The sequence below is a fragment of the Salarias fasciatus genome, chromosome 11, assembly GCF_902148845.1.
Source record: "Salarias fasciatus chromosome 11, fSalaFa1.1, whole genome shotgun sequence".
Lineage (NCBI taxonomy): Eukaryota > Metazoa > Chordata > Actinopteri > Blenniiformes > Blenniidae > Salarias > Salarias fasciatus.
In genome coordinates, this window is record NC_043755.1 from 6,477,119 (window position 1) to 6,494,482 (window position 17,364).

At 41.7% G+C, this 17,364-nt stretch overlaps 3 protein-coding genes across 3 annotated transcripts; 2 read left to right on the forward strand and 1 right to left on the reverse strand.

The window, feature by feature from the left end:
* Positions 1-1,448: 1,448 nt before the first annotated feature.
* Positions 1,449-4,927, forward strand: mrpl51 (mitochondrial ribosomal protein L51). The gene is made up of 4 exons (XM_030103213.1): positions 1,449-1,590; positions 1,765-1,846; positions 3,964-4,071; positions 4,580-4,927. Exons 2-4 carry the CDS (start codon positions 1,777-1,779, stop codon positions 4,774-4,776), a joined length of 375 nt encoding a protein of 124 aa, XP_029959073.1. The 5' UTR covers positions 1,449-1,590; positions 1,765-1,776; the 3' UTR covers positions 4,777-4,927.
* A 1,949-nt stretch (positions 4,928-6,876) lies between these two features.
* LOC115397047 (synaptobrevin-like) lies at positions 6,877-10,460 on the forward strand. Its single transcript, XM_030103212.1, has 5 exons — positions 6,877-6,947; positions 7,925-8,075; positions 8,427-8,585; positions 8,903-8,954; positions 9,684-10,460. Coding segments are annotated over exons 1-5 (381 nt in total). The 5' UTR covers positions 6,877-6,945; the 3' UTR covers positions 9,701-10,460.
* A 2,015-nt stretch (positions 10,461-12,475) lies between these two features.
* On the reverse strand, positions 12,476-16,880 carry tapbpl (TAP binding protein like). The gene is made up of 8 exons (XM_030103160.1): positions 16,560-16,880; positions 15,475-15,687; positions 15,120-15,389; positions 14,812-15,012; positions 14,363-14,530; positions 14,179-14,276; positions 12,851-13,076; positions 12,476-12,734 (listed from the first exon to the last, which is right to left on the reverse strand). The coding sequence occupies exons 1-8, from the start codon at positions 16,606-16,608 to the stop codon at positions 12,667-12,669; spliced, it is 1,293 nt and encodes a 430-aa protein (XP_029959020.1). The 5' UTR covers positions 16,609-16,880; the 3' UTR covers positions 12,476-12,666.
* Positions 16,881-17,364: the final 484 nt, after the last annotated feature.

Here is a 17,364-nt window from a genome sequence, read left to right on the forward strand (position 1 = left end):
GTGGGCAGGGTGAGTGGGGTCACCTGCGATCCTGGTGGCTGTGCGGGTGAGGCGGGTGTTGTAAATAGAGGAGAGGGAGGGGAGAGAGACACCAATGATCTTCTCGGCTGCTCTCACAATGCGCTGCAGGGTCTTGCAGCAGGACACGGTGCAGGCGCCGTACCACACCGTGATGCAGCTGGTCAGGATGCTCTCTACAGTGCCTCTGTAAAAGGTGGTCATGATGGGGGTCGGGGCTCTCGCTCTTCTCAGTCTACGGAGGAAGTAGAGCCGCCGTTGAGCTGTTTTAGCCAGTGATGTGGTGTTGGTGTTCCAGGAAAGATCCTCAGAGATGTGCACACCCAGAAACTTGGTGCTGCTCACTCTCTCCACAGCAGCACCGTTGATGGTCAGTGGAGCATGCTGGGAATGCTCTCTCCTGAAGTCCACAACAATCTCCTCCGTCTTCTCCACGTTCAGGTGGAGATTGTTGTCCTGACACCACGTGGCCAGGCGGCTCACCTCACTCCGGTAGGTTGTCTCATCGTCATTGTTGATGAGACCCACCACGGTCGTGTCATCAGCAAACTTGATGAAGAGGTTTGAGCTGGATGAGGGTGTGCAGTCATGGGTCAGCAGAGTGAAGAGGAGGGGGCTCAGCACACATCCCTGGGGGGCCCCCGTGTTAGTAAGGTTAAGGTATGGATTTCTCTGAGAGTTCTGCTGTGTCACATGCTTTTGGAGGACCCTTCCCTTCACAAGATTTCCACACATACAAACAGACATATCGTGATGTCCCATGTCAATTGTGTCAAAGAGTCATGACGATGATGAAACTTTAAAATAATGAGTACAAACCATTCATGAAAATATGTGAAGACTACAAATATACAGCTGCACATAATTTGGTGCATTAAAGTACACATGCAAAGTGCAATAGTCAATAAAATTCTGGCGCATTTATTTTGATTTGTCTGCAGCTGCTTAATTAGATGAAGAAATAAAGAGTACAGACAGATTTGGTTTCAAATGAGCCATAAACTGCCAGCTAGAGAAAAAAATGCTTAGATGTGTGGAAACTGTTTTCCTCTGTTTCCTAATGCTTGATGACTGTGTAGTATGCTATTTCCATTGATATTTCCATTCTATGAACACTGTTTATATTTATAAAACAAGATTTGGAAGCCCTTTTCATATCACTATTATTCTTTTCAAGGATTGCAGCCAAAGTTTATTCATCAAATACAAACATTTAAAAAAATGTTTGGCTAAAGAATACATCAGTTTTTTTTTTTTTGTTTTTGTTTTTTTTTTTTTTTGCTTTTTTTTTTATGTTTCCACAATGTCAGGGTGTCGCCCTCTGCTGGCAGAAAGTCGAAGCGCGAATGAGAAAGTACCGTAATGTTTGTTTTTTCTTGCGCTGCTCCACCGGTAATATGGCAGTATTGCGTTGCATCATGGGATATAGACCAAGATGGAGGCGCTCATTGGGAGCATGTTAAAGTGTCAATAACATTAAACAACAACATTTATCCTCTCGTAGTACGAGTATAGTTGCAGGAGGACCTTAGGGCTGGATTGGAATCAGGTTGTCGCAGCGCGTGGAAGCAGGTGAGACTCACTTTACGGATTCTGGTGAAAATATATGAGCTAAAGCTCAGGGTCGAGAAAGCTAACAAGCTAACGCAGTGCGATCACGAGAGCAAAAGTCAAGCAGGCATCTCCCCAGACAGTCTGTTTCCCCCCATGATAACAGAAACCTGTTCTGTTGGTGATGTTTTGTAGAAATCTGTGGACATGGCCCTGCTGGGAGGTTTGCTGCGAGCTGGCTCGTCCTTCTGTCACTCAGTCAGGAGCTTCTCCACAGGTCAGTACGGGCTCCATACGACTCCATTGTGAGGCCATGAATCTGATGCTCTCTGTACTGCAGTAACGGCCAGTCTGTGTGCTGTGGATCAAAAAGATGTAGACATCACCCCCTTCATACTGCGCAACCACACAAACTCACCTGTCATGCTGATGATCTGATGGATCCTTGTGCACCACTTACTTTAATTTCCAGTTATCAGTATTTCCTATAATTTGGATGATCTCTGTCTGATGATCAATTGATTTGATTTATTTCATCAGCCTCAATGGTTAAGTTTTCCCAGTGTTATATCCGGACACTGCTGTAAAAGACGGTTTATCCTGCATCATCTGATAGGAAAATAACTTCAGTGTTTTTGTCATTTTGAATGATTGCAGACACCCACATTAACATCTAAGAAAAATAGAATATTATTGAAAGGTCATTTCATTCTTGATGCTTTTCTGCATTCACTTAAAAAAAAAAGTTGGAATATTCTGTACATTGAATTGACAGAAAGCTGTGGTTTGAAACAGATTAATGATTTTTTTTTACTTACTTATTCTTTATTCAAAATCTGCAAATCAAATTCCACCATACAGCTGTAAAATACAAAATTTAACAGATACAATGTGGTACAACAGTACTCCTTGTTGCCATCAAACACTTTTTTTCCCCTTATTACAATGAAACATTCACAAAAATGTGTATTTTTTTTTCTTTTCTCAATAAACAAGAATTCAATTACAAATATAATTGTGAATTGAGGCCCATTTATCTTTAAATATGTCAGTTTTCATTAATGATTTTTTAAAATAATTTATAGTTATTAAATTTTTGAGACGCACCTGAATGTCGTTACATGCTTGTTTTACGGTATCTTAATTCCCATGCTGTTAGATTAAGACATGATGCATTTCAGCCTGCAGGAATGATACACACGGTGAACTTTAACCTGTTTAATTTAGTCTGCTTGAACGTATGCTGTGAAAGCCAATGTGGTTATACTATGTGGAGTTTTCATTTGTGGTTTCTCATGAGAGCATGTATTCAGTCAGATGCTAAGCTGTGACCTGTGACCTCTTTACCAGGAGTGCAACCACACTCCTGTTTTACTCCGTTTGTTACTGAACGATGTGTCAGCTCATTGTACGCAGACGGTTCAACCTCAGGAAGAACAAGTAGTGTTTTTCCTCCCAATAATTTGTGGAGTTTGTAACAATTTGAGTAACGTTTTTGGTACTAAACCATGCAAAACCAAGTGATCTCAGTATTTTATTTAAAAAGGGCTGCACTTCCTATTTGGAAATAGTCAGAGAAATGTAAGTTACACAACAACACGATTGTGATGTTGTTATCCAAACCCGCATTTTCTCCAGATCATCAGGCCAGAAGTAAAGACTCTCGGGTAACTATCATCCAGAAGACTGAGACTTACATATGAACAGAAAAATACAACAGGTTAGAGTAAATTGAAATTCCTCCACAACGCCTCCTAGGCTTGATAGTTATTTATTGCATTTCTTTTAGAGTCGCATAACTAATCCTCTGCAAATTGAATGTGAGGAGATTTTATTGGGATCAATTTTCAAGTGATTCAAGTTTATCTGTTGACTGTCCTGTTCAGTCACTAATATCAGTTTTTACTGCTTTGAAGGATTGTAGGAATTTTGAACTTTGATTTAGGATTGCTTGAGTTAATTTGCTCTTCAGTGATCTAGCAGCTTATCTTTAGTAGAAAGGATCCAGAATCAGTGTAGAAAATCAGGTGAAAGACAAAACCTTTGTTAGAAAGATGAGTGAAAAGGGAAGAATCGGGGATCTCTCAAGAGGAAGCAACAAATAACCCTTCTCACATCAAAAATAATAAACTAATTTTGTTTGTAGTTATCTATTTGGTTCTAATCTATAACTTTTACATGAAACTGGAAGAAAACATTTTGAATGAAACACTGTGACCTTAGTGATTTCTCAGATTTCTATCTTTCGAATGGCTGAATTCAGCCTCATTTTGGTTTCTACAAAAGTCATTAATCCATCATCTGTCACTTTTTCATCATCCATAAGCTTAATACGTCGTTGGTTGGAAATGTCCTCAAACTCAAAACTAAATTGACGTTCTGTCTCACTTTCAGGTACATGTTGCCAGATCAGGATGCACGCCATTCCTAAACTGAAAATAGTGGACCGGTGGACTGAAAAGAGAAACATGTTTGGCGTTTATGACAACATCGGCATCTTGGGTGAGTTCCCTCTTCTTCCCTCTGGTCTCCAGTAGAGACTGTCGGGATTAATCTCACTTTCTAGACGTGTGTGTGTTCCACGTGTCACTGGGCTCGTTCATATGCATGCTAAAAACCCAGTCGTTTTTACAAAAGTCTCATTTATCGTGGAGAAGAGGAGAAATGGTGGCTGCAGCTCTGGGATAAAATTATTTAATCTGACCCAAAGTCATAATCTGAGTCCACTTATTGACGTCCACTGTCACAATAATATACATCAAAGTCCTTTCTAAGACTATCACTGAGTTTTGGTATTCTGTGCACTTTTGTCCTTTGTCCAAACATCTCCGTTTCCCCCGTAAAACAAACACAAACTGATCTCTCTCTGTCTCTCTCTGTCTCTCTCTGTCTCTCTCTCTCTCTCTCTCTCTCTCTCTTTCTCTTTCTCTTTCTCTCTGTCTCTGTCTCTCTCTCTCACTCGCTCGCTTGCTCTTTCTCTTTCTCTGTCTCTCTCTCACTCTGTCTGCAGGAGACTTCAAAGCTCATCCCAAGGATCTAATTGTGGGACCCTGCTGGGTGAAAGGTTTCAGAGGTAATGAACTGCAGCGTGTAATCAGGAAAAAGAAGATGGTGGGAGACAGAATGATGACAGAAGACAGACACAACTTGGAGAAGAGGATCCGCTTCCTCTACAAGCGTCTGAACCGCACCGGCAAACATCGCTAACGCTGAGCTGTCTCAGTCTGGCAGTGTAATGTCATGATGCTTTTTGATTTCATTTTTCTAAGTTATCATATCTGTGCAAGTCAAAAAAATGTTTGATTAAAAGTTGTGTACCTTATTCATTGTTAAAAGTAAAAAAAAAAAAGTGTCTAAAAATGAATCAAAGTGTCTTTTTTTAATGCTTTAACCATGAACACTGTCTCACTCCCAGGAAATTAAAAGGCAAACGGCTTTTGACTGGTGGTATCCTGGTCTTACTGCAGGAGTTTAGAGGTTGGACCATAAGTCAGGAGACTTTTTTAAATTGAAAAATACATATATAAATCAGATTGACTGCATCACATTGAAGTTATGCAACAAAGAGGTTTAAGTGTCAGTGGGTGAAGTGAAGTCACATCTCACAAAACAAACTTTTCTGTAGCCTATTGAGGTCCGGCTGTATAACTGTATAATATGTGAATACACTGAGGCAAACATTGCTAGACAAAATTAACACAGAACCTGAACCTGAAGTTTATTTCTACCTATTAATCTTAACATTATGCAGAGAAGTCAGTGGCTTCCTTTTTATTTAACCCTTGTAATAAAAACAATAAGAAAAATGCCCGATTAAAAAACATGATCAATGATTTATTAATGCAAATCAGGGGAAGTTTTGCACATAATACATTAAAGTGTGACAGCAGGGCTCAGTATTGGTCAGACCTCTACACAAATCCAACACAGTTTGTTTAAAGCTAGAAATTAAATATTTGTGATGTGGAGAGTGAATTGTCTTACAATATATATAAATGAAACAAAGACTGAAGAAAAGACAGGAGAAAGGTTAATTTATTATTACAATGTTTCAGAAAACATTCTGAGCAAGGAATGAAGCAGTGTGGTTCTGGTAGGTAACATCCTTCAGTTTATTTTATCATCTGTTTCAGGTAAAAGAAGGACTTTTGTGAAATATATATAACCCCAGGACATGGTTTTAAGGAATGCCTGGCCTATAAAGGGTTAATACCTTTACGCCCCCCCTAAACTACTGTGACCCTCCTAATAAAAATGTCTGGATCCGCCCCTGCATCAGAGCGGTGGGTTCCAGTGAACCTGTCCTTTGGGCCTTTGAGCCTCTCTTCTTCCAGGGCTTTTCACCCTCTGCTCCCCCGCAGAGACGTTCAGGGAAGTGAGGCTATGCTCCAGCTGAGATCAAACTGGAGCTAATGCGGGACTGAAACGTGATCGGGGAGCAGCAGGATGAGAGGATGGATGGATGGATTGATAGATGGGGGAACTCCCGGGCCAGGGGAGAAAAGAGTGGAGTCAACACTCTGACTGTACCGCAGTGTCGTCCCGCCGCCCTATCCGACACAGAGCTGCAGTACTGCAAAGTGGAAAGAGAGAGAGAGGAGGAGGAGGAGGAGGAGGAGGAGGAGGAGGAGGGGAGGGGTACCGCACCGCACTGTCGTTACGAGTCCAAGTGGTAAAGGCAGGAGGAGAGACGCATTATTGCAGTTGCGTACTGAGCCCGGACTCTTTACGCGCACTTCCCACCAGAGTCACAGGAGGGGGGGTGACAGAAAATATATATATATTAAGAAAGAGAGAGAGAGAGGGAGGCATCCCATTTCTCTTGACTGCACTTTTTGTCCACTTAATTTTTGAAATTGCACGTATTTCTTGCCAGCAGCGTCGAGAGGAGGCAGCTCGACGCGCAGCCAATCAGCGCCGCGTCTCCGCATCCAGGACTCAGCATCACCGGAGGAAGGAGCCGCAGCCGCATCAGCAGCCCCGCAGGACCCCGCAGGACCCCGCAGGACCCCGCACGCCTCCCGCTCGCATGGATTACAATCCAGAAGTACTTTTCTCCTGATCGCTGCGGTGAATTCTCGCCTCCGCGTCTCGGTATTGCGGCACTTTTTTTTTTTTTTTTTCTTCCGGAAGATCGGCTCCACTGCGCCAAGAGCGTCTCACCACCACCAAACTGCCGCCGCACTTTATTCCCTTTAGTATCTACAAGAACGGACTTCCCGTTTGGACAAGTGCCTCCTAATCCCATCTCGCAGTTTGTTTTTCTTTTCTTCTTCTCCTCCTCTCGGCTCGTACTTCAGACCCTCCCTCTCCGGCCCCCCCTCCCTCCCCGGTCCCGCCACCCCCCGTGAGTCAGTTCAAACAGCTGCATAGAAGATGTGAGTATTACTGCGGATTTTCTCTCCACTTGTTTTCCACTAACAGCTCACTGTATAGAACGACCCGGGCCGGATGCATGTGAGGATGTGTTTGTTTGTCTTCCATTGCGGGAGGGGGGGGATGAGGAGGAGGATGGGGGGGGTTCTGGTTTGAACTGAGCCCATTTCTTTCAGCTTGATGGATTTTTTGCTGACGCAAGTGAAAATTTCCGTCACAGCTTCACTAAATTATGCATTCAGTCAGAGATTGACTCCTGGCACAGAGCAGCCACGGTGCAGCTCGTCTGCTTGTTTTCTGAACGCGTTGTTGTCACAGATGAGACGGGATGGCGTTTCTGGTCGGTGGATCGTGTGTATTGAGTGTTTTGAGGGACTTTTTGCAGCAGTAATGCAGCATCGCTGTCAGAGATGATAAACAGTCAGTTCATCGGGTTCTACAGTCGCACGGCTGTAATTTTAATCCCTCCTCGATGTGACAGAGATAAACATGAAACTTTCAGTTGCCTCAGTGGCTTTTTCTGCAGGGCTTGATGGTCCATTCCCCCCTCCGTTATACCCCCCATATACCCCCCCTGCTGGATTAACCCCTTCTTTTTTTTCTTACCTCCTCAGAACCATCCAACGTTTTTTAATCCATCAAAAAAAATTCTGCTTTATGATTTCCCCCCTCATTCACTCCTAATTCCTGTTATTTCAGTGTATTTGTCCACTGAGCTTGCTTTCCAGCTGTGGCCTACATATTCTTCCTCTCATTGCTCTCTTCCCTCCTCATCGCTCCACTGTCTCCTTTCTTCTTCCCTTACTTTGCTTCATTTACCCTACTTTTCTGCTCACTTCATATATCAAACAGCTTGTATTTTTTTCTGCTTTACCTTCTTAAGATCAGCTCATTGACCCGGAAATCTTCCCCTCATTGCTTGTTTTCCTTTTTCCCAGCGTCTCCCTGCCACTGAACCCTCATTTGTTTGATCCTGCAGGTCTGCCCCAGATGCTGCTGCCCCACCAGCTGGAGCTCCTGGAGCTCCAGGTGCCCCAGGTGCAGATGGAGCCCCGGCCGGCGGCCCCCCTGCCCCACCCAATACTTCCAGCAACCGCAGGCTACAACAGACACAGGCCCAAGTGGAGGAGGTGAGCAGAACCAGGCCTGATGTTGCGTGCTCTGCGTCCAAAGTGTCAGAGCTCAATCATGATATCTCAGGCTAGATATAAACATATTGGTGTGTGCTTTTATTTTCTTTCTGTACCAGGAAGGAGACAATATTTACAATACTTTGTTGCCGGTATTCCAGCCCTTGGTAGACAGGTCATGATGTAAATTATGCAGGAGGTGCAATCTGCAAATGGATTGTGCGCGCTTGTTTAATTTGTGATACGTTAAGAAAAGCCTCCGTCCTCTGCGCCGCTCTCCTTCAGCCATCCTTTACGTCTCCTCCCTCCACCACTGCCAAGTGCTTTCTCATCCCTGCCGCTGTGCTCTAGGTGGTGGACATCATGCGGGTGAACGTGGACAAGGTTTTGGAAAGGGACCAGAAGCTCTCAGAGCTGGATGACAGGGCAGACGCTCTCCAGGCCGGAGCTTCCCAGTTCGAAAGCTGCGCAGCCAAGCTAAAAAACAAGTACTGGTGGAAGAACTGCAAGGTGGGCACATCACAGGGGTCCAGTCAAGACTGAAAGTGACTGATAATGTTATTTGAACCCTGAATTAAAGATGTGTGTGTTAGTAGATATAGAACACAAACGACACACATCAGTGTGTTGATGAACTGCTGTGAAGGACTCAAGTGTTCCTGAGTACTGAAATGTACTGAAAAATACTGGATCAGGATTCGAGATTATAAAACTCAACATTTAAATCTTCAGTCACATTCATAGTTCGTGTTGTTATTTCAACGAGTTTATATTAGAAATGCAGGAAGCGTCAGTGTGATGATGTATTTTGTCGTCTTCTTTTCCAGATGATGATCATGATGGGTATCATTGGAGTCATTGTGGTTGGAATAATATTCTGTAAGTAGAAGATATTCATACCTTCATCCCATTTTAGACACTTATGAATTGAGCTTTACTAAAAAGACCACTGCCGGCTGGCAATTTTACAATTATTAAAACAATGTTGGCGATGATTTTGTAGTAAAATGAATAGAAAAGTGGGAGCAGGTGGAACTGTATTATTTTTTGTCTGACTTAGCAGCAGCAGTAAAAGTTATGAAATCATATTACTATATCTGAGTGGTATTTTTAGGAAGTTACTTTTTCTAAACTTTATTTCACATCACTTAATCCAAATCTTAGAATCATGAGTCAGGACCGACGGGAATAACTGTTAAAACCTGTTTTTCTCTCTCTGCGTTTTTTTGCCAAAGAAAATTGCTGCTTGCTGCTGACATAAATAATAGCTTAAAAACATTCTTACTGTCTGTCTCAGTAATAGTTTTTCATCTGATGTATTTTTACACACTGTCTTCTACTGGAAAAGCAAATCAATGCTGTTCAAAAGTAGGCGGATTAAGCAGATTCCAAGCAATAGATAACAGTAGTTTATTTGTAATTGTGGGGATTTTAGGAGTGTAAACATGGTTGATCTCGAGTACAAGTGTTGGGTGTTTCTCCACCTCTGCCTCTCAGCTCCATATCCCTGCATAAGAATGAGACCCGAGTGCTGCAGTTTTATTTTAAGCGATGTATTTGCCGAATCCATTAGACTAATTGCTTCCTGTCTGTCTCTCCTTCCTTCAGTGTACTTCTTCCACTGAGCTCAGCTCTTCAGCACAGATGGATTTGGACTTGAGGACGATACAACAGGGAAGAGAAGAAGAAAAACAAAAAAAAAAAAGAAAATCAAGCGCCACTCCTCCCCTTCTATCAGTCCTCTCTTCCCTCTCTTCACAGTCTTCCATCTAACCATCTTGCACTTTTACATGATAGTAGTGTTTATAGGTGGCTCTGTTCTGTTTGTCCCCTTTCCCTCCCTTCTCGTTGCTTTCTGACACTGTTGTTTGGCATGAAGTCCCACTCGGTCTCTCCCGTCTCTGTACCTCATGTATTATTGACGGCCGGAGCAGTCGGAGTGCGAGGAGGAGGGAGAGGGAGAACTCCTGTGGCGAGGGAACACATGGGCCTAAGGCCACCAAATACAGACATATAGGGGGAAAATGTACAGAGGAGTTTGCAGTCTTTCTACCCCCCAATACGCCAAAGCTTGTTCATATGACCTTTTTCTTTTGAGAGTCCCACATTTGTGAATTGATACTGACATGTCGAACTAACACACTCCTTCTGTCACACTGCTCCCATCATCGCTACTTACTAACACGAGCTCATGTTAGATTAGGACTAGAAACCTTTTTGTTGTGTGTACGTGTGCGTATTTGTGATTCAAAGCATTGTAGCTAAAAGCTTTTTCCAAGTTTACTTGTCAAGCAGTTATTAGTATTTTTTTCCTCTTTCCTGTCTAACTTTCTCTCACTCAGTCTCTTATTTCTGCGACGCTCAGCGACGACGTGAAAAGAAAAAAAAAAAAGGGACAGAGACTTTTGTGAGAGTTCAGGAAAGGTGGAGGAGATTCAGGGAAAGATGGAAGGAGTAATGTCAGATATTTTACTGTAGAAATAAGTAAAACTTAATTCCAGACTGATGAGCATTGAGTAGTCTTTTACACTTGAGTTCATTTGTGCCACAGCGGGTGGTTTAGTGGTAACACTGAGCTGAAAGGCAGGAATATGCAGAGCAAGACAAACACAGGCAGCCACTTAGAGACAATCTGCTGTACGGAGGAACTGCTCGGAGCATCCAGGAAGGTCTCTTCACTCTGATCCAGACAGAGCCGCAGCCATAGACAGATGAATGTGGAGCATCGCATCTGAAAACAGGTTCCAGAGTCCACTTGTTGTTTTTTGAGTTGTGCTGTCTGAGCGTTTGATTCTTGTTTAAGTTGACTCGATTTCCAGGAAGTTGTGGGAAATTGGGTACGAGGAAATGAGCTGTAAGCCCCAGAGCCGCCTGGCCGTCCCCGCTCCCCGCTGACTCACAAAAAGTAACACTCATTTGTCACCTGCAGCGCGATAACGGCCAGTATGAGGTACTTGTTTCTAACTTGCATGGCAAATGATATCCATAGTTTTTGCCTATTCGTGTGACCTGTGTATCTGCCATTTCTGAATCTTACTGCCGATTGTACATTTTCTTTCGTGGTTGGTTTGAGGAACCTGTGTATAATGTCTTTCTGATCTGATAATTACTGCTTATGCAATGCAACCGTACGGAAAAGTTTGCCAAATTCTGTTAAGACCCCTTGCTTCTGAGAGAAAAAAAAAGACTGCAAACAACTGCGACTATAGTGAACTGTAGTGTTGTATGACTAGAACCATAATACACATCCATCAGTTAATGCTCCTGAAAATGTCTTTATGAGTCTCTTCAGGTTTTTGAGGGGCTGCTGAATATTACAGAAGCTGGTTTTTATTTGTTTTGACCGACTTTAAAAGTTGACAAAGTTCCAGAAACACGAGCAGCCCTACCTGCAAAGTGCATTTATGCATCATTTTTTGGCCTGGATTATCCGATGATACTGTCCAACAATATTATTAGGTGACATGACAGATGAGATGTTTTGTGATTTAAAACCTGAAAACAACATATGAAATGCAACTGGATTTGCAAAACATGCATGTTTACCACTTTTGCTGATGCCAATAAAGAAGTCATGAGCTGAACTGTGTTTTTTTACTGTGTATAATTTTCTAAAGACATCATGAAAAGATCTAGTTAATTTTTCCCCCATAATTTATTGATTTCAATCTTCTGCAATAATACATTATTTTTCATGTCAAATATGGAAGAAAAAGGGAGCGAAAGAAAGTGACACACTGCGACGTTGTTGGATGCATCCCTCAGAGTGACAGAATAATTACAATTCTTGCTCATAATTTTTTACACAGCTTGAACTTGTCACGCCATAACATCTTAAAAGGTCAATACTTTGTCATACCCAGTCACTTAAAGTACACCATGGGTAACAAGTTCTTACCAGCAACAACAACAACAAAACATTCAAATAGCTGCCTCTAATTCTTTACAAAAAGTATATTGACAACAAGGGGATTGACTGAGACACTGCATCACAGTAACACATTTAGTGGGCATGCTATAAACAGTCCCGATGTCTCAGGTAAGAAACATGCCAGTAAAATAACAACTGTTTTTGTGAGCAGTCTGCTCGGATTCAGGAGGAATCAGTAATAGATTCCTGAACAGATTTTCTATTGAGGAGTTACTGCTCCTGTAATATATTCTTAAAATTGCCAAGAAAACAGAGCGAAGGTTATGATGTTTAAGCAGACTGGATCAGAGGGTTAATGGAATTTGCTCAGTTCTGTGCTAAACTTGTTTTCTAGCAGGTTTGTACAGTTTTTGGTGGATCAATGAACGGGTTATGACTTTAATAGAAAAGCTCCAAACGTGCGCATCATTAAATACAGAACAAATTATAACCAACACAAATCATGAAGAAGAAATAAATTATAGAGCCCATGTCACAAAATCTTATCCTCAGAGATTACCCAACAAAATGTTTTCCTTCTTTTTTTTCTTTTTTTTTTTTTTTTTTTTCACAGTTCAGCAGGGTAGTGTCGTGGCATGAGAGGCATGATGTATGGTTGATGTTACAGACTGAAAATGACACACTGAACCCATTCTGTGCTCAGGATGATGCAGACCTCATTTATCTCATCACCTGATAGAAGAAAAGTATCGTGATGAACAGGAAACCAAAGATCCACCAGTAGGATTCTGCAATAAAAGACACAATTAAAGGTGTTTAGACGGCAGGGACATGATTCATGGCACCAAATCAAAATTCTTTATTAGTTTCCTATGAAACAGTTTATTAAGTTAAAATACAGTACCTGGTTCTGGACTTTCTACCATGACGTGCACATGGAGCGGTGAGTCCAGCGCTGCGTGTGTCACCCTGCAGGTGATTTTTGTTCCTGGTGAGATGGTCGGGGGCACAGTGATGTGAGATGACAGGGAGTACGTCCCGTCAAAATGCTGCCGGTGGCTGGACAGAGACGCCCGTTCTGCAAAGGGTTGAGGCTCTGTGTCTGAAGGAGAGAGGAAAAACCACTCCATCTGAAAAACACAGAGCACACAACTTAATCAGTTCATCAATCATTGAGCTGATCTACAACAATCTACTCATAAACTGCACAATCATATGAGACCCGTTTACGTGAGAGATGATGACTGTGTGGTTAATAGTCTCACCTCACAAAGAAAACTCCCAGTGTGTCAGCCCGGGGTTTTCTCAGTGAACTTGTTACCTCTCAGTCCAAAAACACACACGTAAGGTAAATTGAAGTGACTATAAATATGAGTGTGACTTTCTGTCTCTCTCTGTTTGTCTGTGATTGACTGATGAAACCGGCCTTCATCCAAAGTCAGCTGGAATCAACTCCAACAACTTGAAACCCACAGACGAATGGAAGTTGTGCATTTATGTCTAAATATGGCCTTATTCACAGTTATTATGACGGACTAAACCAAACAATGTAATCATAAAAACAAAAGGCATTATCTCCTTGAGTTTTGACTCTCCTCTCAATCAAATACATTTTTATCATAGTCCAGATTGTGCTTCAGCAAGGTGAAGACTTTGAATGGCCACTAGGGGGCAACAGAAAGGAATTGTGAACAGGATGTCAACATCTAGTATGGAGATCTTTTTGTCAAACAGATGTTGATTAACAGCTCTCTTACTTTCTGTTATATTACTTTATATTATGATGAATATTTGGAGGTTTGGAATTTAACTAAAAATAACTATCTGATGTGAGACTGAGATAAATCATGTTGCAACGTCTGAAGAAGCTCAATGCTGCTCAAGCTCTGTGGGGAGGGGCTTCATCCTCTCACACTCCAAACACTTCTTTTAATCAATGATGGAGATTTATATTGTTTTTATATAATATTCCATTCAACCATCATCTTTACCATATTTTCCATTTTAGGGTCACAGGCTGTTGGAGTTGAGTCCATCTGACTACAGTACAGTGAAAGTGTTACATAATGTGCACAACCAAACCATCACAGAGCAAAAACACAGGGGGACAATGAAACTCACTAATAAGAGAGTTTAGCCAATTAGGCACATATGCAAGTTTCTAGACTGTGTGAGAAATAAAACACCTGGAAACCATCAAACTTAGTAAGCATGAAAAGCGCACTCACTGACCTGACTGTCCAGGGGATAGTACTTATTGGAGTGACAGCTCAACGTTTGAGCTGATTTCACTACAAGCTTGTCTTTTGAAAGTGAAACTTGCGGCGGCTCTGAAAAGACGAGCAGCAGAAGGAGAATCAACAGACACCTAAGAGAAAACGTTAACGCTTAGGAAGTCAGATGAAGGGAAACTCACGTTGTATCTGAAGCTGGACGGTCTGCTGGCAGTGGAAAGGACCCAGACTGACAGTACAGATGTAGGTTCCTTCATCTGAAACCTTCAGCTTGTCGAGTGTCAGAGAGACGTTGCCTTCATTCGCAACCTGGGCAACGTCAATGCTTGAGTCTCTTCTCACAGCATGAACTGCAGATGCAAAAATACCTATTTTATACACCGAGGAGTGTGTGTGTGGATGTTTGTGTATGGTTCTATAAATAATGATAATACAACAGAAGAATAGTTTGCAACAAATAATAAATGCAAAATATATGACAGATCAAGACCAGAGTTTTAAATTCATCCTGAAAGTAAGATTAAAGCATGAGGCACCCATTTACATTTATATATTTATGAATTGTAACGCCACTAAAGCAAATGAAAGCACGTTTACTCTCAATGCACCTGTTCACGTGCTCAGTACTCACTTTCTGTGTTCCCCTCCACATCATCCAGCTGTGTCTTCATATCAAGCACCTTCTGGCCTTTTCCTCTGTGCTGCAGTCTCCACTCAACGCTCACTTCCTGCGCTAGAGGAGCGTCCTGCTGTTTAAAACCACAGCTGAGGACGATCTCCGCTTTCACAGGAGCAGACACAGACTTCGTGTCGGAGAACACCAGGAAAATAACTGAGAAACACAAAGCAACAGGCCGCATTAAGGGTTGTTTTGTTTTTGTCCCAAGGAATCATTTGTCCTCATTCCTTTAGGATGTTTTATTGAGCTCTGAAGCCAACCTTTAGTCAGCAGGGTCCCAGAAGAGCTGAGAGGCAGATCCAGCCTGTTTTGGACCAGCGTGGCCTGGTCCTTCTCCACCGCCAGCGTCTGAAGTATCAGTGTAGCACTGGATTCAACGCCCTCCACATTGATCGACACCATGAAATAGGCTGAGTCTGAACTGTCCCGGAGTTCTTGAGAAGAGTAAAGACTTATCTCACACATCACTTCCTGGTCGTTACAGTCGGCATGAAGCAGCGCCTCGGCGTTGGGGATCTCAGGGGACGACGCTGCCACAAAAGCACAGGACAAGTTCAGTGAAGGATTTGGTGACACTGCATCGAACTTCACACAGTGATGAGGGTCGAGAAATACCCTGAGCCTCAAATATGATGAGGTCTGGATCAGGAACCGAGGGGGCCACAAACGGAGTGAGCAGCTCCAGAGATTCGTCTGGTCCCACGGCAACGTCCCTCAGCACCAAGGTCACCGGAGTCCGGGAGAACATGGAACCGCCTCCCATCCCGCCATGTCCACCGCCTTCGTCCACCAGAGCACAGGACAGGACCAGATCTGTAATCCCATCAGCTGGGAGGTGCAGAGGTATAGAAAAGATAGAGACATCTTGACAATGTAGACAAGTGAAAAAAAACAAACAAAAACTATCAGAACTGTGCATTCCCTGGAAATGTTGCTTTCATACACTACAGTGTGTGAAATCATTAAAGTATCTTGATAAAATAAAGACAACCTACCATTACTCATGTATTTTACAGTTTCAGCAGTCTCAACATAATGATAAGTAGATTGCATTACTGACTTTTGGATTCAGAAGATGGATTTGTTCACCATCTTTACTCTTGAACTATTCTAAAAAAAATACAAAAAAAAACACCCCTATGGGATGTTATTTAAAGAGTTAATCCCTCATAAGAACTTTTAATGTTCTTTTGTCTGTAAATTTGTTTTTTTTTCCAGAGTTGAACCTGTTAATTTACTTTATCTTAAATTTATTTTTTATTTCTGTCATCATAGTTTTAAATTATTCATCTAATACTTGTCTTACTATTTATATCAGTTACATTTTTTCACTGCTTGTCTCAAGTTTTATTAAAACAATAAGTCTACAGCCAAGTGGCTCTATGGTGGTTTGTTCTCTTATTTCCGTATTACATTATATGTTTTGCTGGGTAAAGGACTTTAAACTGATCATTATGTCGTCAATGATAGCAGACGTGAATATTAAAGACAATATAGTTAACTGATTCAAAATAGATATTCATTTCGCCTTTTGCTTGTATCAGTTCAATGACTTAAACATAAAAACGATGTGTAATATAATATCTCTTAAACTATGGTCTTCATTTCACTGAGCTGAACTCACGTTCAGCCACTTTGTGCATCACTTGTGTGTCTAAATATATTTTGAAGAATTCATCAGTCATCGTAAGGTCTCTTACCAGAAACGCTGGTCAAGAAAAATCCAAGCAAAATTACTCTAATACTCATTATTGAGAAAAGGTTTTGTATCTTCGTGGATTAAAAATATAGTCCGACCTCAGACAGAAATCCCCAGTCAAACCTCCTCTACACTTTCACTTTTGATTTCAAACCAGAAGTAACACATCATTTTGTTGTAATCTGCTTTATATCCGAGTTAAACCTGCAGTCTGCCTTCGCCATGTAGAAAACAGTAAATATAAATAAAATATTAAATGTAATTTTATCTAAAGACTCTCTCTCTCTCTCTCGCTCTCTCTCTCTCTCTCCCTCTCGCTCGCTCTCTCTACTGAGCATGCGCAAAAAAGCTGCAGCTCGGATGTGGAAGTGAAAGTGAGCAGAGAGGTTCATCCGTTCAAAGAGGATAAAAGTACCTTTGAGAAGTTTTTCTATTAAAATTGAGAGCATCATAGAAGATATCCTTTTGTTTCATCTCCAAGTATAAATGTATTCAAACATATTGTTCTGTAATGAAATCTATCTCTGAAAAATGAATTCCCAATTTTGTTATGATTTGTATTAATGTGTTTCAAGTCATCTTCACTTGTGGTTTTATGTAATCGGTTTTTGCTGTTCATCGTCATACATATTTATGTGTCCCATACACTGACAAGACAAAGGAGTTTCATGTTTTGCAATGTTTGCCCACTGGTTGACACAGAAAACTATGGATGGATTTTTTGTTAAATTAATGGCTGATGCTGGCTCAGCCACCACTGTTTACTTATTTTGAATATATTTGTGAAAAACATACTGAAGAAACAA